Raw genomic sequence first — 21,848 nt, 5'->3', positions numbered from 1 at the left:
CTGCATAGCTTTGGACCATATCTTAAGATATAATTCAATGTAAAAGATGGAAAACACACAAAACAGAATGTGTGGGACATAACAAAATCAAACTTTTATAACGCAAAATCCCTGTGTAGGTAAGTAAATGTGGCGGAAGCGTCCTCCCCAATATGGCGGCGACGCTGACGTACCAACTACTGGCTGTGCGACGTCTACGTGCACCTACGTCTCTGAGCGTAACTGCGCCATCATTGCGGGCCTAGGAATCAGCGAGTGTCGGCGGAACAAGTTGTTCCTCGGCTCTCCTTACGGGCCAGTGTCGTTCGTTTTTCTTAAAAAGCCCACTTCCAACGGCAGCAGAACCGGTTTAGATGTATTTGTAAGGTAAGCTAACCTCCGACAGTGCGCGTGGCTTTAACTGTTCGACGTTAGCTGACGGCGCCAGCCTGCCTGCGCTGCCTCGAGCTGCTGCTTCTAACTGCGGGGCTGCCGCTGTGTTTACTGGAGCAACTTAAACCAACTAATATCTGGAATAGCTAATCCAAATCCCCCTGACTGCTATCAATACGTGCTGTCTTATTCCGCCTTATTATCCACGTGTCTGTGTTAGAAAGCTCTCAACAAAGCTGTTGCTTTATTAAATTCGCCCGTTGTTAAACAAGAATCTTAGTTTGTGTCAAATTAGCAAAAATGGCATCTGTGACAAATAAAAAGGTGTTGGAAGTGCAAATTATTCCAATTTGAGCTTCTGGAAATGGACTTCGTTATGCTATTTATTGTATATTGCACCAAAAAAAATATGTAATCGTCGATTAGGGTTAAATCTGACTTAATTTCTGTTTTAGATGTACCTCTACCAGATCTGATTTCCTATTGAGCTTATTGGTATCCACTGTTCTAGGAAGGTTTCTGTCCCTGACTGTTAAATATTTTTACTGTTGTCAGTGTGTTATATTTATATTGTTCAGTCATTTTTGGTAATGTGATTTACAAAAGTATTCACACACCCCTGGAGCTTTTTGTATGTTACAACCACAAACGTCAGTGTATACCAACATAGAGTAGTGTATGGTGGTGAAGAAGAAGGAAAAGTGTCTTGGCACATATTGTCAATTGAAAGGTCTGGACTTTGACCCAGATATAATATTTTCCTTTTCAAGGTCCTTAAAAAGAGAAGAAAGAAAAAGAAAATGTAATGAATATCATCATGTGTTTTTCTAGCTGCGTGCAGGTGCACACTGTCTCCAAGGACCAGCGGTGAAGTTTGTTGTCATGGCGTCTCCTCAAGGAGGAGGAGCTTTGTCCACAAGAGGAGGCAGCGGAGCCCGAAGGATGAAGTGGGCCCTTGAGCTCAGTGTGGGAAACACAAGGTAGACTGCTCTTCTGTGTCACCCTGCCTATGTTTACGTAACATTTACATCAGCTGGAGTTCTGCGTTTTAAACTGTCGCAATTACTTGAAACTATTTATGGTTCAAAATTAAATAACCATTTTATAATTTTTTTCTTTAAAAATGCAAATAGCAATTGTTTTTTACTTGATGTCCTTGTACTGTGTGTAGGGTCCTTTACATTTCAGCTTCTGGAATCTGTAATTTATGGGATTTTCCACTCCAGGCCTGTGGAGGGAGTAATGTGCTTGTTTTCTGATAGTGATTTCAGAAGGAGAAAAAGATTCTTACTATAACTTTAACACGATTGTTGCATCTTGGACGTATGGGTATTTTATTCCTTCACCGTTCCATACTTTATACAGTTTTATTCATAAAGTTGTTTTAAGTTCTCTTACTTCCCATCAAAACAGACCACTGGATTATTTAGGTCTTTATTTGAGTTGTTAGCCAGGAATCTATTTATACTGAAGCAAACAGTTGCAGAGAATGCCACCTAAACACGCACCACTGTTGACCACAACCGATTTCAGTTTGATCAGCCCTGACGGGTATTTAAAAAAAAAGACGTATTATGTTCTATGACATGTCAAGATATGTCTTTGGCACATTTGGTTGCGACAGAGTAAGTCAAACATCCAGCGGGTAACAGGATGACTGAACATATTCTCATTTATTATTTCAACATATTTTATGGGACATGTTAGATTTGGAAATTTTAGGACCTTCAAAAAGTCCTAGCTTCATTTATCTAAAATTAAAGCCCTAAAATTTCTTACATTTCTTAAAGATGAATACATTAATCGTAGGTCTTAAATTTTTGTGCCAGGACTATTCAATCTTGTATATTCTATGTAGTTTTTGTAGGCTTTATGTGACTCAAAGAATTTAAGGCTACCGGTGTGAAGATGCTAACTAGCTAGCAAGCAAACAAGCCATTAGCAGCTAGCATATGGTTCATTTGCAGTTATGGCTCTCTAGTTAGCCAGAGTGCCACAAAAAAGAAAAACAGAACTTTTAGAGCAGGGGTGCCCAAAGTGGGTCCTCAAGGGCCGGCATCCTGCATGTTTTAGTTCTCTACCTGGCGGAACCAACAACCTTTTCAGCATGTTAATGTTCTTCTTAGGCCTCTAATGAGCCATCATTTGATCCAGGTGTGTTAAACCAGGTTTTGGTCTCCTGCATTTCTTTGTACATCTTTGTCATTTTATAGGTCTTAAATTTTATTCATAATGGTCTTAAAAAGTCTTAAATTTAAGTTAATCAAACCTGCATAACCCTGTAATAGTCTTTTCAGTATCAGTAAGTTAAAGCTTTATAACAGACGGAATTTGGCCACAAAGCTCTGATGTCAAAATATGTTTTCGTACATCGAGAGAACCGACTCAGACGCGATAAACCCACATTTTTCTCTTCAGCACTGAGCAATTCCTACTAGCTTTGCCATTTTGTCCACTTTCAGATAGATAACAAGTGTTCATCTGGGCATCATTTAAAGGCTGGCCTCTGGTTGGCCGCATGGTGCTTGGGATATAATTAAACCAAGATGTGTCCTTCACTAGTTGGTCAAAACAACCGGTCTCCATACATTAGCACTGATCTGAATGTTGCAGAAACGGTTTGATTCAGAGCTGGACTGTTGTTGGCGCTTGCAGGAGCCGCAGTGACCGACAAGGCGATGTCGTTTACCCCATCGGCTACTCAGAGAAACCCGTTCCCGACACCAGCATCCAGGAGACCGACAAGAACCTGGTGGAGAAGGTAGCGTGGTTAGCATTGCTAAAACAGACAGTCTCCATGTGTGTTTCCTCGAGCATTTCCAACATTTTAACATCCAACACGTTGGATGTTAAAATGTTCTGCCTGTTATTCCATGACAGACCATTATGCTACGCGTGAAAGGAGTTTATTTGACAGATCTGCCGTTTTTGCCGCAAACTTGACTCTCTCTCTCTTTCTCTCTTTCTTTTCTTGTTTTGTGCTGCAGCGCTGCTGGGACGTGGCCCTCGGGCCCCTAAAGCAGATTCCCATGAACCTGTTCATCATGTACATGTCTGGCAACACCATCTCCATCTTCCCCATCATGATGGTCTGCATGATGGCCTGGAGGCCCATACAGGCTCTCATGTCGATGTCAGCGAGTGAGTGTTCAGTACTGAGATTGTCCGCCGGCTCCACTCTGAATCCGTGTTCGTCTCTGACTCACTGACCGTGTCGTCCTGATCGCTCAGCCTTCAAGCTGTTGGAGAGCTCCAGTCAGCAGTGGCTACAGGGGCTCGTCTACCTGATCGGTAACCTCCTAGGAGCGGCGTTGGCCATTTATAAGTGTCAGTCGATGGGGCTGCTTCCGACACACTCGTCCGATTGGCTGGCTTTCATAGAGCCGCCGCAGGTAACGTCACAAACACACACCGGCGACGACCGTAGACGCTTACCAAAAGAAGCCTTTCAGATGATACAGATGTTGCCGTGTCGTAATAATAAATGATGATGCGGCGTTTGTTCCAGAACGAGTCAAGCTGGGTTTTATTCTCATAATTCCTAATATGGTATCATTTATACAGACGGCTGCAATATTTACTACCCAAAATGCCATTTTTGCCGTCAGTCCAACTTAATAACTCATTAGAGCCACAAATGCTACATGAGTGACAGAGTAGTAGGCCTATTCTGAGAAAAAATATAAAATGAAACTCCTTCAATTAAGAGATGAGTAATATTACAGGAATAGGGTTCTATGAGAATAAAGTCAAAGTAATATGAGACGAAAGTCATATTACAAGAATAGTCATATGAGAATAAACTTGAAATAATAAGAATAAACTCACATTAGGAGAAAGTCATATTTAAAGAATAAAGTTGAAATAGTATGAGAATAAGGTCATAATGTTTTTTAGAAGAAAGTCACAATATTTTTAGAATAAAGTCATAGTGGTACAAGAATAAACTTGTAATGTTATGAGAATAAAGTCATACTATGACCTTATTCTTGTAATTTTATATATTTTTTTATTTCTTAGCGTGGCTCTAATACTTTGTTGTAATTTGTAATAGCGTTTGTACCATGTCATGAATTTAAAAAACATAAATACAGGGGAGCTGTGGTGTTTTGGCTCTCCAACCAGGGTGTTATCCTGTCAGAGGGCAGCACAAGCATTTGATCAAATCATTCACCAGAGGTCATTTTAAACTCAGTTTGGTGACTTCAGACTAATGTAGAAGTGAAAGTTGCGACTTAAAGACTAATCAAACCTGTTCTGCATTACTCTACTCTGATTACAGATTCTTTAGCTTTTTGAAAGTGGAGGCCTGTGAAAAGGCCCTGCTGCACTGGTTTCTAAAACCAACAGGTTTGGATGAAACCGGGGCGACGAGGCCCCGTCGTCCCCACTGCAGCTCTGAATCACGCAGCAGGTTTTAATGTGGTCTTTGTCAGTGACTCTCAACTTTGGTTTGTAGTTACGCTTGACAGAACTACAAGTTTAACTTGTTCTTCTCTTTGCTGTGCTAGTAATGTGTTAGACGAGTTTTTCTAACACCTTCAATTGTGCGTGGAAACACCCACTTCAAGAACTCTTTTCTTTTCTTCTTTCTTTTTGGTAAAGGCAGTAGGACCTCGTTAAGCGTTTAGGTTGATCTATGATGCCTAGCACGTGTTAAATAGGGCTGACTTTTTTTCACTTTCCATACCAATATCTGAGGTTTAGTATCAGCCGACATGGGAAAACAGCGCTGAACTGACTTTTCTTTTTCTTTTTTTAAACATAAATAGAAATCTACCGACTTACAATTTTATTTGATCACTCTGCAGCACACTTAAATCCACCAGTGGCAGCACAAGCTTGGTCAAACATGAAAACAAGAACAATTTAATTTGTTCAGCCAGTGCAACAGCCAATGTAAAATAAATAACATACTGAAACTGATAAACGCGACATTTAAAAAATAAACTGCAGCAAATGGTTGGGAAAGTTCAATTAGGAATTCTAAACATAATGTGAAATAAATAGTAAAGCAAGACGTCGCTCAGAGAATAAAGCATAGAATTAGGAGTAAATAAATCTGCATTTATGGGTCTGGCACATTGTCACCAATACCCGATTTAGAATTTTTTTTCCTATGTCTGGACCGAAACAGATATTAACATCTCTACTGACACCCTATTTTGTTTTTGTTTGTCCTGGACAGAGGCTGGAGATCATGAGCGGAGGGATGGTGCTGTGAAGCGGACTTCCGCTGAGGTCACATACTGTACATACTCCACTCTTCTTCTTCTTCTTCTTTTTCTTCTTTTTCTTGCCACACCACCAGGCAGCCCATCGCAGCTGAAACAAAAGCCTGAACTTTTAGCCATTTCCAGACGCCATCAGGATCCAGACTCGGCCACCTCAGCTAAAACAGACATGTTTTACTAAAGCAAGGTGTACAGCACAGCTTAACATCAGGGATTTATCCACCATGTTCTCCATCATCCCCCTCTCTCTTCTGGGTTTGTTGCTGAAGCGTTACTTTGGTCTTCCTCTCTGGCGATAAGCAAGCATCCTTTTCTTTTCTTTTTTTTTTAAATACTCTCATAAAGATAGCAGATGATGTTGTTGACTACTGTTCGGCTACTGTAATTTTCTGTGCAGATAAAAATTGACTTCGCAGTAGATTATTAATGGGAGAATTTCACAGCTCACAGAACTCAGACCATAACATCACTAATAAAAATCATTTCGTCCGTAGAATTCCCGAAATTGTTGGGCAGGGTCTGCAAAAATGTTTAGCTTTTTTTTTTTCCTTCAAAAAAACACAAAAAATTGGTACAGCTCAATCAGTTTTTTTTTTGTTGTTTTTTTTTTATTGTATATTCAGTTTGTAGTGAAATAATTCAATATGTCAACACAACTTCAACCCTCTGCCCAGCAACATTAACTCAGTTTTAATTTATAGGTCTGTTTAATTTATGCTGATTTGCCTATGAAAATGTTCTATAAATAAATCCTTATTGCTTGAAATAGAATGTTTTCAACTGTGTCAATAAATATATCGGAGGAAAAACGAGGCTTTCTTCATGCTTTAAAAAGGAGGTTCATTTTTTGCTTGACAAGTGTCCTTTTGTTTGTCTTTATATTACATTGTATCTGATAAAAAAAATTGCAAGTTTATCTCTAAAGTCTTCTTTTTAGAACAAACTGCAATAAATACACAGGCTTATAGAGCACATAGCTGCATCTCAGTAAATTAATATCCAGTCAATAAGTAAAATGTTTCAGTAATTCTGTAAAAAGATGAAACACATTGTGGAAAATAGGCATTTATTAGATTTCCAATGTTTTTCAAGCTTTCAAAGATTTGAAATGCCTGTAAATATTTATCGCATGCACACCTCAACTGCGACAGAATCTAAAAAAATCTCGATTGTATGAGTTTTATATAATTAATTGGCATTTTGATTGAAATAAGGATTTGATCACCAACGAACCATCAAGAATTCAGGCTCTCGCAGATTTATTTCATCTTGAAGAACCCCTCCCATCCTCCACTCATTACCTGTGTTAATTGCACCTGATGGAACTCGTTTACCCGTTTACAAGACACCTGTCCACATAATCGTACTCAAACTAAAAGTGGAAGATATTTTGGATAGGATACAATGGTATTGTAGGGTGTCGTCCATACTCTGATCTAGAATGTGGCGGTAATGCACCTTAAAGTTGTTTGTCAACTGCCATAACATACAAGAAGACAAGTCAGACTCCAATCTCAGCACCACTGGCAAGACCAAAGAGCTGCTTGTCCTAACCACAGGACAAAATTATAGACCTGCACAAGGCTGGGATAGGCCACAGGACAATATGAAAACAGATTGGTGAGAAGGCATCGATTATTGACACCAGAAAACGGAAGATGACTGTCATTCTCCCTCCGACTGGGGTTTCATGGAACAGTATCCATGATCGGGAGAAAGTTGGGGGATTAGCCCAAAGCTGTATGGGAGTATCTGATCAATGACCTGAAGAGTTTGCCAATGACCATTTCAATAATCTAGAGAAGGCATGAAAGACGGCGATTAGAACGTTTTGGAGGAAGAAGGATGAGTAATCCCAAGAACACCATCCCAACAATGAAGCATCGGGTGGAAACTTCCTGCTTTGGGTGCACTCTTCTGTAAAGGGAACAGACTGACTCCATAGTACTGAGGAGAGGATGGATGGGCCCAGGTATTGCGAGATTTTGGCAAGCAACCTCCTCCTCTGCATCTTCAATGCTCTGAGGAAGCACTGAAGGTGGGTCATGGCCAGGTCTACCAGCGTAAACAAGGCCTGAAACGCATACAAACTAAGGAGTGGCCCCATTTCAAGGTCCTGGAGTGGCCTAGCCAGTCTCCAGGACCTAAACCCAATAGAAACTCAGAGGGAGGCAGACTGAGAGTCTGTGACAGCCCCAAAACCTGAAAGATCAGGACAAGATCTGTGTGGAGGAGTGGACAAAAGCTCTGCTGCCTGGTCATGAACTACAGGAAATCTCTTTTTCACAATTTCCTTTCAAGAAAGCTAAACTTTTGCTGTGGTCTGACAACTAATTGTGATTAATGTTATATCCTGTGTAAGCCATATGGTTAAAAAGATCATGACTGCCCTTTTTAATGGTAAAATCACAATTTTATCCAATTTTCCCAAGTAAATCATAAAGAAAAATAGACCTTTAGTGTTTGAAATTACATTAATTAACACGTTGACTCTGAAAAAGCTTTCAAGCAAATGCTGTAATCACTTTTTATAATGGAAATAACTAACTCGACCTTTGGGCTAGAAACTAAAGGGCACTATTTAAATATTGTAGAAAGAATGTGAATTGCATCAGAGAACAAAAAACATGATTTTCGGCCTCTAGTTTCGTAATTGTTACCCTGCATACGTAATCTTGGAACCACCTGAAAGTTGATTTAACATTCTGTCAAATGATACCAAGACAGAAGAACTCTTGGACCTTTTACATGGAAGATCAAATCCATGGGAAGCAGCAGCAGCGCACAGCACCCCCTTGTGGATGACACGATGTAAACAGCAATCTAGGTAAATGAAACTTATTTTTTAACATACAACAACAATTTTTCGAAGCGTCGTTCAGTTTCGGGGACAGGTCTGACTCGCCCGAACAAAACCGTAATGTGTGTGTGTGTGTGTGTGTGTGTGTGTGTGTGTGTGTGTGAGGGGGAGGGGGGGACAGGTAAGTTCAGAAAGCAAGACGTAGATGGGAAGGGCAGAGAAAGATGGGAAGGGCAGAGAAAGAATGACAGGTCACGCTAAGGGTAGAATATCGGACAGAAAGCGGTGGCGTTTGTTTTTAAGCTCAGTGTGAGTCTTTGGTCTCGCGGTCTGTCACGGTTTTCCTCCACGCGCGTGTCTGTCAATTTTAGCGTCAACTTTTTAAAACTCCAAGGAAGGCGCGAGACGGAAACTCGTGCTTGTTTCCAAACAGGGGATCCTCCCCGAAAGTTTTTTTTTTTTAAAAAAAAGGACGTTTAGGTCGAAGAACTTGTCTTCAATTTTTTTTTTTAAAAGACGTTTTAGTTGAGCTTGTCGGCTGCGGGTCGTAGTCATGGAGAAAGGCGACTGTTGCACGGCAACACAGGAGTACCCACATCCTTTTATCTTCGAGGTGAAGCTGACCAGAGCGCAGAGGATCAGGGTGAGTTTGCTGATGTTATGTTTAAATGAGAAAGTTTACAATTAGCGGGTAGCTTTTTATTTCTCCTCGGTCACAAGAGGGAAGAGACGTTCAGCTGCCGCCTGAAAATGATAGGCTCTGTTGAAAAGTAGGTAGCAATAAAAATAGTTAATTTGCAAGACTTGGGAGAAATATTTTTTTTTGCTAATAAAATATGAAATAGATTCATGAATAACATTACATTTAACATACGGAGCAATTTGGGGGGGAAAAGAATACAGGTTTTGAAACATTTCTAAAATACCTTTTGTTGCATTTTTAGACAAAGCGCCACATTTATGAGACAATGTGCAGCATTTTTGTAGGACTACGTTTCATGTCATTGTCTCAGCAATAACATGCTATTTATGGGGTTTCTGTTACTTACTGAAACATTGTAAAAAGTGCATTATGAATTATTTTAAGTAACACTTTTTAAAGATCTTGGCGTTCTGTAGCTTCTGGCCTGACTTGTGACTCCTACATCAGCATCTCACATAGAAACAAAGTGCCTCTTCTAGTTCTTACACCCAACAATAGCCAAGTCATAAAGCGCCTCATCATAGGCAGGTGTGACTGATGCCACAGAGTTGCATAACAGTGAGAGAAACATGGCTGGGGCAGGGCAGCATAGTGGGAAGAATGGTTAATGAAACGTGACATGTTGCACTCTACTGGACTATCTACATTTTTTATATATATTGGGTAGGGTGTGTGCAGAGGTTTTCAAAATCAGTCATAAAATCTAACTGAATTCCTGTTATCTTATCTAGTTTCACAACAATACATGTTTACTTTATGACTACTAGAACCCTCTTTTTCCCTTGCCGATAGGGGCTCATCCTGGGCAGCGTCCTGGTCCCTGTACGCGTCACGCTGGCGGCCTTATTCTTCCTCATCATGTGGCCCATCGCCCGGCTAAGACTGGCCGGCCTTTCCGAAGAAGAGCGCGCCCGGCCGGTCGCGGGCTGGCGCCGCTGGCTGTTCCACCCCATCATCTTGCTCCTGAGCAGAGCCGTGTTCGTCTCCTTGGGCTTCCCGTGGGTCAAAGTAAAAGGTCGCAGGGCCGACCTGAAGGAGGCGCCGGTCCTGGTGGTGGCGCCCCACAGCGGCTTCCTGGACATGCTGGTTCTGTGTCCGACCCAGCTGGCAACTGTTGTGTCGCGGTACGAGAACACGAAGCTGCCCGTCATAGGAGGTAAAATGGCTGCACTTTTACGACTCCGGTACAATCATGAGGTTGGCAGCGTTGAAGCAGGGTTTGTCTTTTTTTCTGAAAGCCCAGTGAAGAAGAACTGGTTCATTATTTACAGCCAGAGTCATTCTGTCTTCTAGCAAATAATTATTTAATCTACTGTAAAATATATTTGTGTGACAGAAAATCTTTTTCTCACGCATTAACTGTCACGAGGACAGCGGTGTCCACAATGACTCATTGGATAACACAGTATTTTGGGGGGTTGTAGTTAAGGGGTTTAATTACTTTGTCTCAATCTAATATGCTGAAATCACCTTCGTGTAAAAAAAAAAAAAAAAATGTTTTCAAGCAATCTTTAAAATCCTGACCAGCATTTCTGACGTTCGGATGTTAACCTGTAGCAGAGCTAATGGAGTCACTCAGGCTTTGAGAGAAAGATTTATAACACCCAGCTGGTGAGAGCTCACTGTTTATAAATGGAGTCATAAATTGGGTTTATAGATTCAGCTTAACATGTCAAAGGCAAGCATTACTATCAGTGCATTTACTCCTATTAGCTACCTCATGGTCGTTGTTGAGATGAATTCCTGAAAATTGTAGTTTTAATGCTAATCTGGCTGTCTTTTTTTTTTAATGTTAAAGTATTTCTGTCGACTTAAGAATTTATCATTTAAGAATTTAAGTCACGGCTTTTTATGTGCTCGTCCCGTTGATGAAAGCGGCTCTTTGCTCCGTCTCGACAAAGAGCCGTTGCCTAGATACAGCAGGTTGAACCGCGTCGGAGTTGGCGCATTTGTCAGTTCATCATTTGTCAAAGCAGGTTTGAAACAGTCATCTAGCAAACAATATTCTCAAGCAGGCTATCTCGGTGTGATTAGGGGTCACAATTCATAAAGGTCTAATTGTTTCAAAAGACGATCTGAACCAAAAGAAATGGGGTGAAATTCAAAGTTTTCAGAAAAATGATGAGATTTTAACTGTTTTTTTTTTTTTTTTCCATTTTTTTCTCCGAAGAGTTTTTGCGGCGCTAGTGGCTCATATTTTTTAGACAGTAGGCAGACAGGAAGGAGGGTGAGGAGAGGGGGGAAGACATGTGGCAAAGGTCGTCGGGACCGGGAGTCGAACCCACGACGTCCTCGTCGAGGACTAAGGCCTCCAAACGTGCTGTGGTGGCGCAGGGGGTTAGCACGCCCCAACTGTTTTATATTTATTCATATCTCAAATTCATAAAAAAAGAAACTTGAATAGCCTACAAACCACCAAACAGATGCATAATGCTTTTAAAGTGTTTTATTTTATGGTGTAGAATGGAAGTAAGACATGCTGAAATTGCAACACAATTGAACCTAATTGCACATAATCGGGGTAATTATGTATAAATTTGCAAAAGAGGTTAACTGGGCCAGAGCTGTTCAAAACCTAAACTGCTAAATGAGCGTGATTCCCTTCAAATCAAACCATTGTTGTTTTGTTTTTTTAAATAGTCATGTTTCAGACTTTTGATTTCCATGTGAACTGTTGGGGAACGCACATTTTCACAATAAGAAATTCTCCGTTTTCAAACTGCTGCTCGGTGGCACTTCGACATCGCGCATCATTACAGAGAAGGAAAAAACGAACGCATACATGAAGGTACACGCTTTTAAATCAGTAGTTCAATCTGTTTTCCTGGGCAGTTTCGTTTAGCATGTTGAACATAACTGCACGAGTAAATGATGCAACCGGACAGGAATTGCAGTTTCACGATGACTCTGAGGGACAGGATGAGAGCACTGTTTAGTTTGATGTGAGAACCTGGATGAAATGGCCGACTCACACAGGTCAGACCTGACTTTGACAGCCTCGGAGCGGCAGGACCGAGGGGTTGATTCATGTCCTGTAAACTCCAGATCGCCCGGTTCGCACTTGGAACGCACATAACTGGAAATCCTTCCACTGAACTCTCGCAAACCAGAGAACTATTTGGAGACGCACCGTAAAAAAGAAGCCAGAAATATGCAAGGAAGTTTAAAGGCAAACAAGTGGCTTCTTCTATCGACGTCTAATCTGCTGTGGCGTGCTCTTGCACTTCCTGCCCCATTCCCTTCGGGAATAGCTACGCGATAAAATCCTAAAGCTTTTTTTTTTTCTTTGTTCTGATTTGATACAGTGTAAAATGATAATAATACTCTTGGATATGTGTTTCAGCTCTGCTGGAGTTCAACCAGTCTGTGCTCGTGAGCAGGAAAGACCCGGAGTCGAGGAAGGAGGCCGTGGTTAAGCTCAACGAGAGGCTGACCTCTAAAGGCTACTGGCCCCAGGTACGAGGTCAGGTGGTCGTCTGTAGGAGAGGCCATGTCCACTTCAGTGTCACGCTATCGGTGCAGCTCATGCGCAAGCAGAACTGGTCATTTGTGGGGCTGCAACTACCTCTTGTGTTAGTTCTCGATTATTCTGATGATTAATTGATCAGTCGGATAAAAAATTGGCCCAATCTTCAGATTTTTCATCCAAGCCTTTTTATATCAAATTAAAAATGCACTAAAAGATGCAAATAAACAAATAATTCAATTCCTTTTCTAAAATAAGGAAATACAATTTTTTTGCAGCATTCCTCTAGTGAGCGCTTGATAATATATAGCAAAGGAGGCTAGAAAATATTCTCAGTAATGTGAAAAGCTCAGTATTTTCTGTTTGACCTGTCAGTACATTGTAGGGCTGATTTGTTGATTATTTCGATTAACTGATTAATAAATAACTTGATAGAAAAAGGTGATTAATGGGAAAGATTTTTTTATTATTATTTATTTATTTTAATTTGAGTTTTTTACAAAATTGGAACCGAGTGAAATTAAACTGCCACTTCAGTTCTGCGTAGAACAAACAATAATACTTCTTTTTTTTTTTAAAGTTTAATTGCAAAAATGTATATATTTTGTACAATTTTGGCTTAACTACTGCTGCTGTGTTTTTTTTCATCAGATGGCCTCTTATAAGTACGTATGCTCCAATTAATGATTAACCAATTACTGAATTAGTTGACGATATAAGTAATCGATTAATCACGATTAATCGTTTCAGTCCTAGGTATTTCTTCCTCTGTTGAAAAAACATTGTCAGTCAGAATAATACAGTAACACTTTAGTCTTTTAAATGTCAAATTTATGTGCAAACTTGAGAACAGAATTAAAACCTGGTAAATTTATAGTTTTAAAATAAATGTGTGAATGTGTGTTAGTTTTTTTTGTCTTTCTGTTGAGTAGTCTTATTATGACCTCATCAAGAATGAAGGCTGGCTTTAGTGTCCACTTTGTATTTTTTTCATAAATGGAAATACTTGTGAATGCACAAAATATTTTTCTGTTTTTTTCTGTCACTTTCTTTTAAGTGCCGGAAAAACGTCTGCTAGCCTTGCTTAGCAACCGTTGATGGCAACAGATTGAGGAGGCAAAGCATTAATGACGTTAAACAGTAGGAACTATATGATGCAAATTTATCATAGATTATGAAATGTAAACTTTTTTTTAAAAAACAATGAAAAAAATGGTGATATGAAAAATCCGTGCTAGATTTATTTTATGCAATCTGCTGGTTAAATAGGATTATTTTTTATGTTTGGCATCACTTCTTAACTACCGTTTGCTTTTTTTGTGGCTCAAAATGGGTGGTGAATTATGTTAGATAGTTCTTGAAATGCTATTGAGATGCTATCACTTGACTGAATTCATAAATGAAGCAACTTTTCTAGATGCTCATGTTTCCAGAGGGAACCACGACTAATGGCCGAGCGCTCATCAAGTTCAAGCCTGGTAGGTGTCTGCGGTGAGAACAGCGCCACAAACAGAAAACGCGATGTCATCCTGAGCAAGACCGTCCTGTCTGGCTCAGTAAAACCAGTCCGTTTGCACGAATCATGCAGGAACTGCTCAAGGATCGGAGAGGTTTCATTTTCTTGTTTTGCTTCTTGACGACTTAGTACTTTTCTAAGACATTTTTTCCTTTGTCTCCTGATGTCAGGTGCTTTTCTCGCTGGAGTCCCTGTCCAACCAGTTCTTCTGCGCTACCCAAACAAAGTGGTGAGTGCTATAAATGGGGAGAAGAGTTTACGTCCCCGTTGGATGTAAATATTCGAATCCCTAATTTTCATTGTTTAGTGCATGCAATTGCAGGTCTCCTAACACTTTCCAGCTTTTCCATTCACACCGGACCTGTTTAGTCCGCTTTAATCAAACTCTGGTTTATTTGCCGAGGAAGTCCGGTTCATTTGAGGAGGTGAGAATGCGTAATCAAATTCTGACGCAGACCAAAAAAAGCAAACTCCAGTCTGCCTAGAAACCTAGGTCTCGGTTTGGATGACTTGAACTCTGGTGCGGTTCGAATGCATATGTGAACGCTGGACAACTCCGAGAGGAGGAAACGTATTATAGTGCACGGCATTCTGGGTAAATGCAACTGAAACAAACACAAGAGTCTTTTTGAGAGAAATGTCTTGTGGTACTTCACCAAAACAAACAGAAATCCTACAGCCGCTAAAATCCGACGCCACTCCATTTTTGTTAACATTTCACGAACAAGGAAATTCCGCTCATGACTTTTGTAAGAACCGTATGAATAAAATAAGTAATTATTGATGTGACAGGAGCACGCAGCTTTGACACTTGGGTGGTGGGTGTGTCGATGTGGGCGTGACGGTCACCAAGTATGAATGGGAAGGTTACTGTGCGCTGACTTTGTGTATGAGGAAGCGGGTGCTCGGGCTGGTCATCGTTTCTGTTGACTGTGTTGTGGTGCCGTTTATTGTTGGCACCATTGCATTGTTTGGCCTGGTCAGTCTGTGTCGCAGTCCTTGTAAAGTCTGAACTATGATAATCAAACTGGAATAAACCGGCCCTCATATACCATTAGTTTGCCGCACGTTTACCTTCTCCCGAGGTTTTTGTGTTGTTTCCTAAAGGAGCTCTTGGCACAGCACCACCACAGGTGAGGGGAGAGAGAGAGGATTTCAAAGTGTTGGGATCGTTTGACCCACTGAAGTGTGAAAGCTAACTGGATCAGCTGAAAATGTGACAAATGTTGCCAGTTTTAATCCCTAATCCAGGTGTGAAAGCTCCACAGGAAGTGGTTCAACCACAGGAATGCAAATGTTTGTGTTCCAAAAAATGCTGAGTGTTGTTGACGTACCAAGATGTCGTGCAAATGACCCAGTGCTGAACCATGAGTCGGATCAGTCGCTGGCTTCTGGTGGCTCTAACCATGATTTTAGAGAGCTGTAGAAAGGGAACAGCAGCCAGCGAAGTTGACTGCATTTAACAACAGTGTGTGCCTCTGCTCTATTTTTACTGTTCTTGTTGTTTTTGGTATTGCATCATATGTACACATGTGTGAACTTGCATTCGCAGATGTGCACAATAAAAGCTGTGTGCTGTTTGCCAGCTCGTCTCTTCCAGCTGGCATTTTTGACTGTTTGGAGTCATGTTTCTAAAGATGACTGCAAACACTGTTTAGTTCAGTGTTTGCATACTGCAAATATCACTGTGTGTAACATGGGGAAATGGGAGGCATATAAAACCCCCCGGTCTGAGATAAAACCATTTTTGTCCAGCTTACACTGTTTGATCTGTGTTTTTATGGCTCTTCCTCAGGACACCGTTCGATGGACATATAAAGGGGCGTCATGGTGAGTTCCTTAAGCTAGCTTATTTTTGTGTCTTCTCAGGCTTGTGTTGCATTGCAGTGAATTAAGCTTGTATGGGATTTGACTAAAAGGAGGTAGAAATGCAAGTGTGTTGGTATAAAAGTGCACTAGATTGGTCTAATTAGCCACAAACATTCATAATGTTAGATCATTTAATCAGCTAAGTCGGAGGTTATGCTTTGTATCGCTTTAGTTAAGTAAGACTATAGTTGGTAGTACTGTTTTGATCAATTGTATTGTAGATTATTCTATTCCCATTTATCAAAGCACGTAAAATACAGCGTAAAGCCACAATCTGATGTTATTCACACCCTGACCACCTGATGGCAACAAAGGTCATCAATATGAACATTAATAGACGTATTTGTATGACATTTGTCAACGGGGATAAAGATTGAAAGCAGTTCCAGGTGATTTCACATTGGTCAAAAGGTGGTCCATAGCTAATAGCCTAGTTTAGCGTAACATCGTATTTTAGTATGAATCCATATTAGCTGGACCTGAAAGCTAACGGCTAATTTTTTGGGGGATCGAGACCAAAGTGGTCTGCCATGTGTAGTCTCAAAGGGTCTCATTAGTTTCCTCAAATGCTACTTGCTAAACCTTTAAACACCAATCAAATTTAAATTGAATTTTGTCTGCAGTAAAACAGGTGACAACTTCCAGGAAATACAGGCTGGAGGTGGTGGGCCACCATTAAGCTTCCCATATGAAAACTGGCCTAAAAAGTGTTGCCTGTCGGAAGTGTGATGGAGACCAGGGGTTCCATACCTAATAAATAATTATTGATATTGTATTTATTTACAGAACAAAGGCTTTTTGTTTCAGTTCTTTATTTCAGTTACATTGCGACATTTAGTTAAACATTCGTTCAGGCAGAGGGACCATACAATAAAATCCTAAAGTAAAAATTTATTGTTTTGTGTTAGGTTTGTGTATTAAATACTTTCTTGTTTTGTTTTGTCACCCCTTTACCTGGTATGAGTGTTGGAATTGCCCAAAGTATAAAAGCCATCTTCTTCGTCTCACTGTGAAATGGGTGTCGGTTCAAATGTGACCTGCAGCTTCAGATAAATCCATCTCGGCTGCATTCTGTTGCTTTGCCTCTTTCCTGAACGCAGAGCCAAAGCAAACAATGCAGTGTTGAGTGCGGCTTTGCTTGGCTTGCTATCAACGTTTTAAATATTATAGTATCAGTTTGCATTTGACACGGATAATTTGTGACTCACAGCGTCCAATTCAGCTTCTATGTAAGTTTGCATCCACTGTATAAAGGCCTTAAAGTAGCATTTGCATAAAATGCGAGGACATTATTAAGACTGTATTGGACTTTGAAACTGCAGCTCGCTGCTGTTGCCTTGGCTGCTCCCAGACTAGCTATTTGCTTCAGCCTTTTGGACCAACTCGGTTCTCACTTTTTGGAGAACCTCAGTTGAAACCAACAATAACAAAGAAAAGTTCTGCTAATACCTGAAGGTCGTTGTTCTATTAAAATGCTCCTTTAGAAACTGATCAGACTGAGAGGCAGAAATGAGGAAAAATTGTTTTGGTTGCTTTGTGTACAAGTGTATTCAAGTCTGGAAGAAACTGAGGAAAAAAATATTTTGACATCTTGTTGGAAATTTTTACATTTTCCTAGATGTGACAGGTACATTTAAAGAAGTTGCATTAGGCTTCATGTTTTCAATACTACGGATTACGTTTTGATGAATTAAGCACATTCAATCTGGCAGTACTTATTTTAATTATTTTCTTAATCTTCCATAGCTTGTTTAAAATAATGCCTTGCTTTGCAACAACACTGATTTTTATCTTTGATAATTCAGTCTCACTGGTTCAACCCCGAGTATTTAAGCAGGTTTATAACCGGAAAAAGAAGCTGGTGTCTGATTTAGACTGGCTCTCAAGTTTTCTTCTTGAGTTTCCTGTCATAATTAGCACACTATGCATTCTCACAACTGCGTCGTTTCATCGTTTTGTCTTTATTTTTTAGGACCGAGGCACTGTGGCACACTGCTTCACAGTTTTACACAAACATGACTGTTGAGGTAAGAACCATATGACCCCCCTCCCCACCCTGTTTCCTCACAATAAAGTCATAAATATGTGTACTCAGGGTGTGTTCTCTGTCGGCTGCTCTAAGAGGTGCAGCAGATATGAAGCTGTATTTACCCATATCGGCCACTTTTCTTTTTCTTTTAACCTCTCAAGAAAAGGTTTTAAAAACAAACTGAAACTGAGAGTAAACGATTTCTTTTGTTGTCCTGCAGTACCTGCCTGTTTACAACCCGTCTGAGGAGGAGAAGAAGGACCCCAGCCTGTACGCTGACAATGTTCAGAGACTCATGGCCAAGTAAGGAGACGACCACGCCTGCCGCAATAAGCAACCAATCAATGAATCGCATGATATATTAAAATGAGTTTGATCATTTCAAAATATCTTTTGAAGGCCAATTTTGTTTACAGAGAAGTCTTAATCCGTTGTATTTATGGTTTTGGTTGTAAGTAGGTTTTATTTATTGTTTTTGGTTGTCGTGTTTTATTTTAGACTTTATTTCACCGATATATGAAAATTTGGGCCTATATTGATATCCAAATATTGGCCAATAACCAATATTTACCTATATTGTTTAAATGCTTAAACTGTTTTGACACCTTTAGGGGAAAAAAACCCCAACGAGAAACGAGCGGCATCAAGATGGAAATAAATATCGGTTGTTCATATTGACTCAGTCGATACCGATATGTTAGAAAATGACCAAAATCTGCCGATACTGACGTTGGTGCCGATATATTGTGAATCTCTAATTTGGGGTATTTAAAATATCTTCCAGTTCCAGTGTTAAAAGTTCTTCACAAAATTAAAGTTTCTCTGTCTTTGCGAAGGTGAACTAGTATTATTATGCCGTTATCAATATATGACTTGAAAATGGTATCGAAACCACGATATTATCGCTTATCGCAATTATTCCTGGGACAATTTATCATCCTGCAAAATTTGTTATCGAGACAGACAGGACTAGACACAGAAAACACATGAAGGGATTTTGATTTTTGGACCATTTAGCCAGACTCCAGGCACAATCGACCGTATTAATAACACAGCAGCGACGTTTTCGAACAGGAAAAACTGTTTTTATTATATCACTCGGCTTTGAGAAACACTTGCAGATTTCTGCCACCAGATGTAGCAGCTGAGCCGTATTTAAGCTTTAAATTGTTTTGATTAGCAGTAAAGATACGCTTTAGTTTCTGACTAAAACGTCCACGACCTGATCCGTTTCCTAACGGTCCTTTACTGCTGCACAGGGCTTTAGGAGTCCCAGCCACGGACCATGTGATGGAGGGCAGGGTCCCTGTGAGCAAACTGGGTGGCCTGTCTCTACCGCTGGAACCGCCTGGCAGGGTAACGTTGTCTCTTCTGCGTAAAAATGGGTAAGATCTCTTCTCTTGATTTTTAAATCTCTAAACCAAAGCTGTTTATTGTTATTTAAACTAACCATTGTCTTCCTTTTCGCATCTTTCTGTCTCTCAGACTGGAGGCTCGTGAAATCAAAGCGGCTCTGGCCAAAATGATTGACAGGTGTCGGTCTGGAGCTCAGGGGTCAAAGGCCAGTGCAGACGAGCTCACCTCTATTTTCTCCCTGAAGGATAAACAAACGGCTGTCTCCATCTGTGGCTTGTACTCAAAGGTGAAGTCAGTTCTTCGGGTCTGAATGAAACAAAAAGAAAAATGTTTCTTTTGTTCCACATTCTCTGTGTTTTAAATATTGTGATGTTGGATGTTACAGGCCACCTTCTACATCATAAGTAGGGCTTCAGTTAACAATTATTAAGATTAATCAATTATTCTGATGATTAATTGATTGATCTGATCCAAAGAATTGGCACATTCTACAGATTTTTCATTTAACTTTTTATACGCTATTAGAAATACTTTAAAAATGTAAATAAACAAATCACTTCCTTTTTAAATGAGAACATTTGATTGCCTTAAATGCAATAATGTAGCATTACTTTTGTGAATTTGAGTTTTGGGTGAAACACATAGACAAGAGTGTTTCTATCTTGAATGCAAAATGTATCTTTTTTTGTACAGCTTTGACTTAATCACTGCTCTGAATGTTGTTGTTTTTTTAAGAAATGGCCTTTTGTGCGTGCGTGTGTGTGTGTCTGTAACAATTTATTGATTTTTAAATTAGTTGACGATTATTTCAATAATCGATTCGTCATGATTAATCCGATTAATCGTTTCAACCCTACCCAAAAGCCTCAAAAAGTTTTGAAACTTGTCTTAATGAAGCTTTTAGCCTTTCCTTTAAACAACCATAAAAAACAATCATGGCCCCTAAAAGTGTGACAAAGTAAGTAATTTGCTCTGTTTTCAGAGTATTTTATGCAATAATCTGTGAATATGATTTTAATTTCAGTAAAAAAAAAAAAAAAAGGAAATCTTTAAAAAATAAAGTTTCAGATGAAATATTTGGTCACATGTGTAACCTCTTTCTTTGTGTTCATCATCAGGATGAAACGGTGGACCTCAGACAGCTTTACTTCAGCGTCTCGGCCCTTAGCGTCTTCACAAACTTCAAGGCCCTGCTTCACGCTGCTTTTACAGTAAGTGTCTTGCTTGTTTCACAGAAGTTATGGGTCTTAAATTTGAGCGCGACACATTTTTAGAAATGTACGTTTTAATCGGGATGTCCCGAACCCTTAAAAAGTCTGAAATTCATAGACCTAAAATTAAGGCCTTAAAATGTCCGTAACCCATACAAGGCTAGGTGTATATTGTGGGGAAAAAATAAACAAATACATAAAAACTGAGCTTGGCACTATGGCAGTTACGGCTGTAGAGAACCATGTGCAGTGTGAAAAGCACAAAACTGCAGCCAAGAGCCACAACCAGAAGTAATCTCAGGAAGTTCTCAGTTATTCTTGTTGTTTAAGTCTTGATTGGAGTTAAACATTACTGAAGGTGTAATTAAAAAAGTCTTAAATTTGACTGCAGACTCCTTTGTCCTCCTACCTTGCAGCTGTTTGACCAGGAGTCAAAAGGCAGCCTAAGTGCAGAGGAGCTCTCAGACCTCATGGGGGCGCTGCTTGGCATTCCACAGCACAACACTGGTCCTCTGTATGCCGAGGCCTCCGGTCAGGGGATGCTAACCGAAGGTGAGCATTCACAATGTTTTTTTTTGTTTGTTTGTTTTTTTCTTTGTCGATCAAACACGACGCTTTATTTTGGACTAAAACCAAAGTGTCTAAATGTTTGACAGAAAGCCTGCTGCGAGTGCTGACGACCCATCCGACCTATCAGAAAGTGGTGAACGACTACCTGCAGGGCGAGGAGGCGGGGCCACAGCCGCCGCCCGCTGCTGCAGCAGCCAATGGGAAGGCTGTGAATAACAACGGCGTGACGCACGGCGCCAACGGGTTTCTACAACACAACAAGAAGTTTGAATGAGCGTTTAGTGACTGGTGGTTCTCATCTCACGGTTTTCACCCCCCGAATCACGTCGGAACCAAGCAAACCCAAAGAGTTCTATTTTTATATGTTTTATGATATTTTTAAGTCGAGCATCAATTGCACAAATGTGGAAACGCCCAAAGAGAAGGCGGAGCTTTCCTCCGCAGTGGCTCTGTATGTTTACTGGTGTTTGTTTCTTTTTTTTATATATATATATCTTTCAATAAATACTTGTGTCATTGGAGGTTCATTTTACCGCTGAAAGCCAAAAATAATTTATATTAAAAAAAAAGGTGATTTCTGTGAGGGACAGTGGTGTGTGCGCCAAAATAACTCGACACTGTAAATGTATTGCAAGTGATTCTTAAAGCTTGTTTTTTTTTTGTAAGTGCTTGTTTATTTCAGGAATAAAGTGATGTGTTTTAAGCATGCTTTTTGGGGGGGT

The 21,848-nt window shown here is 40.1% G+C and overlaps 2 protein-coding genes across 2 annotated transcripts; both read left to right on the top strand.

Annotated features, from left to right (window-relative positions):
• The first annotated feature begins 228 nt into the window (after positions 1 to 228).
• Positions 229 to 6,415, top strand: emc4 (ER membrane protein complex subunit 4). Its single transcript, XM_005809172.3, has 6 exons — positions 229 to 366; positions 1,204 to 1,352; positions 3,028 to 3,133; positions 3,360 to 3,513; positions 3,604 to 3,764; positions 5,561 to 6,415. The coding sequence occupies exons 2-6, from the start codon at positions 1,255 to 1,257 to the stop codon at positions 5,594 to 5,596; spliced, it is 555 nt and encodes a 184-aa protein (XP_005809229.1). The 5' UTR covers positions 229 to 366; positions 1,204 to 1,254; the 3' UTR covers positions 5,597 to 6,415.
• A 2,170-nt stretch (positions 6,416 to 8,585) lies between these two features.
• On the top strand, positions 8,586 to 21,834 carry lpcat4 (lysophosphatidylcholine acyltransferase 4). Its single transcript, XM_023346360.1, has 13 exons — positions 8,586 to 9,049; positions 9,902 to 10,265; positions 12,453 to 12,565; positions 13,993 to 14,053; positions 14,262 to 14,320; positions 15,887 to 15,921; positions 17,933 to 17,987; positions 18,210 to 18,292; positions 19,249 to 19,374; positions 19,475 to 19,631; positions 20,464 to 20,556; positions 20,973 to 21,108; positions 21,213 to 21,834. Exons 1-13 carry the CDS (start codon positions 8,960 to 8,962, stop codon positions 21,398 to 21,400), a joined length of 1,560 nt encoding a protein of 519 aa, XP_023202128.1. The 5' UTR covers positions 8,586 to 8,959; the 3' UTR covers positions 21,401 to 21,834.
• The last annotated feature ends 14 nt before the right edge of the window (positions 21,835 to 21,848 follow it).

The sequence above is a fragment of the Xiphophorus maculatus genome, chromosome 14 (genome assembly GCF_002775205.1).
Source record: "Xiphophorus maculatus strain JP 163 A chromosome 14, X_maculatus-5.0-male, whole genome shotgun sequence".
In the NCBI taxonomy this organism is placed as follows: domain Eukaryota; kingdom Metazoa; phylum Chordata; class Actinopteri; order Cyprinodontiformes; family Poeciliidae; genus Xiphophorus; species Xiphophorus maculatus.
The sequence above is the reverse complement of the archived record's forward strand: the minus strand, read 5'-3'. Positions and strand labels throughout refer to the sequence as shown.

Excerpts from the sequence above, each read along its gene's own strand:
- emc4 (XM_005809172.3), top strand. The coding sequence starts at position 1,255 with ATGGCGTCTCCTCAAGGAGGAGGAGCTTTGTCCACAAGAGGAGGCAGC. Across the intron at positions 3,134-3,359 it reads ACAAGAACCTGGTGGAGAAG|CGCTGCTGGGACGTGGCCCT; the intron begins GTAGCGTGGTTA and ends TTTGTGCTGCAG. Across the intron at positions 3,765-5,560 it reads CTTTCATAGAGCCGCCGCAG|AGGCTGGAGATCATGAGCGG; the intron begins GTAACGTCACAA and ends TGTCCTGGACAG.
- lpcat4 (XM_023346360.1), top strand. The coding sequence starts at position 8,960 with ATGGAGAAAGGCGACTGTTGCACGGCAACACAGGAGTACCCACATCCT. Across the intron at positions 14,321-15,886 it reads TGCGCTACCCAAACAAAGTG|GACACCGTTCGATGGACATA; the intron begins GTGAGTGCTATA and ends GCTCTTCCTCAG. Across the intron at positions 18,293-19,248 it reads GTTCAGAGACTCATGGCCAA|GGCTTTAGGAGTCCCAGCCA; the intron begins GTAAGGAGACGA and ends ACTGCTGCACAG.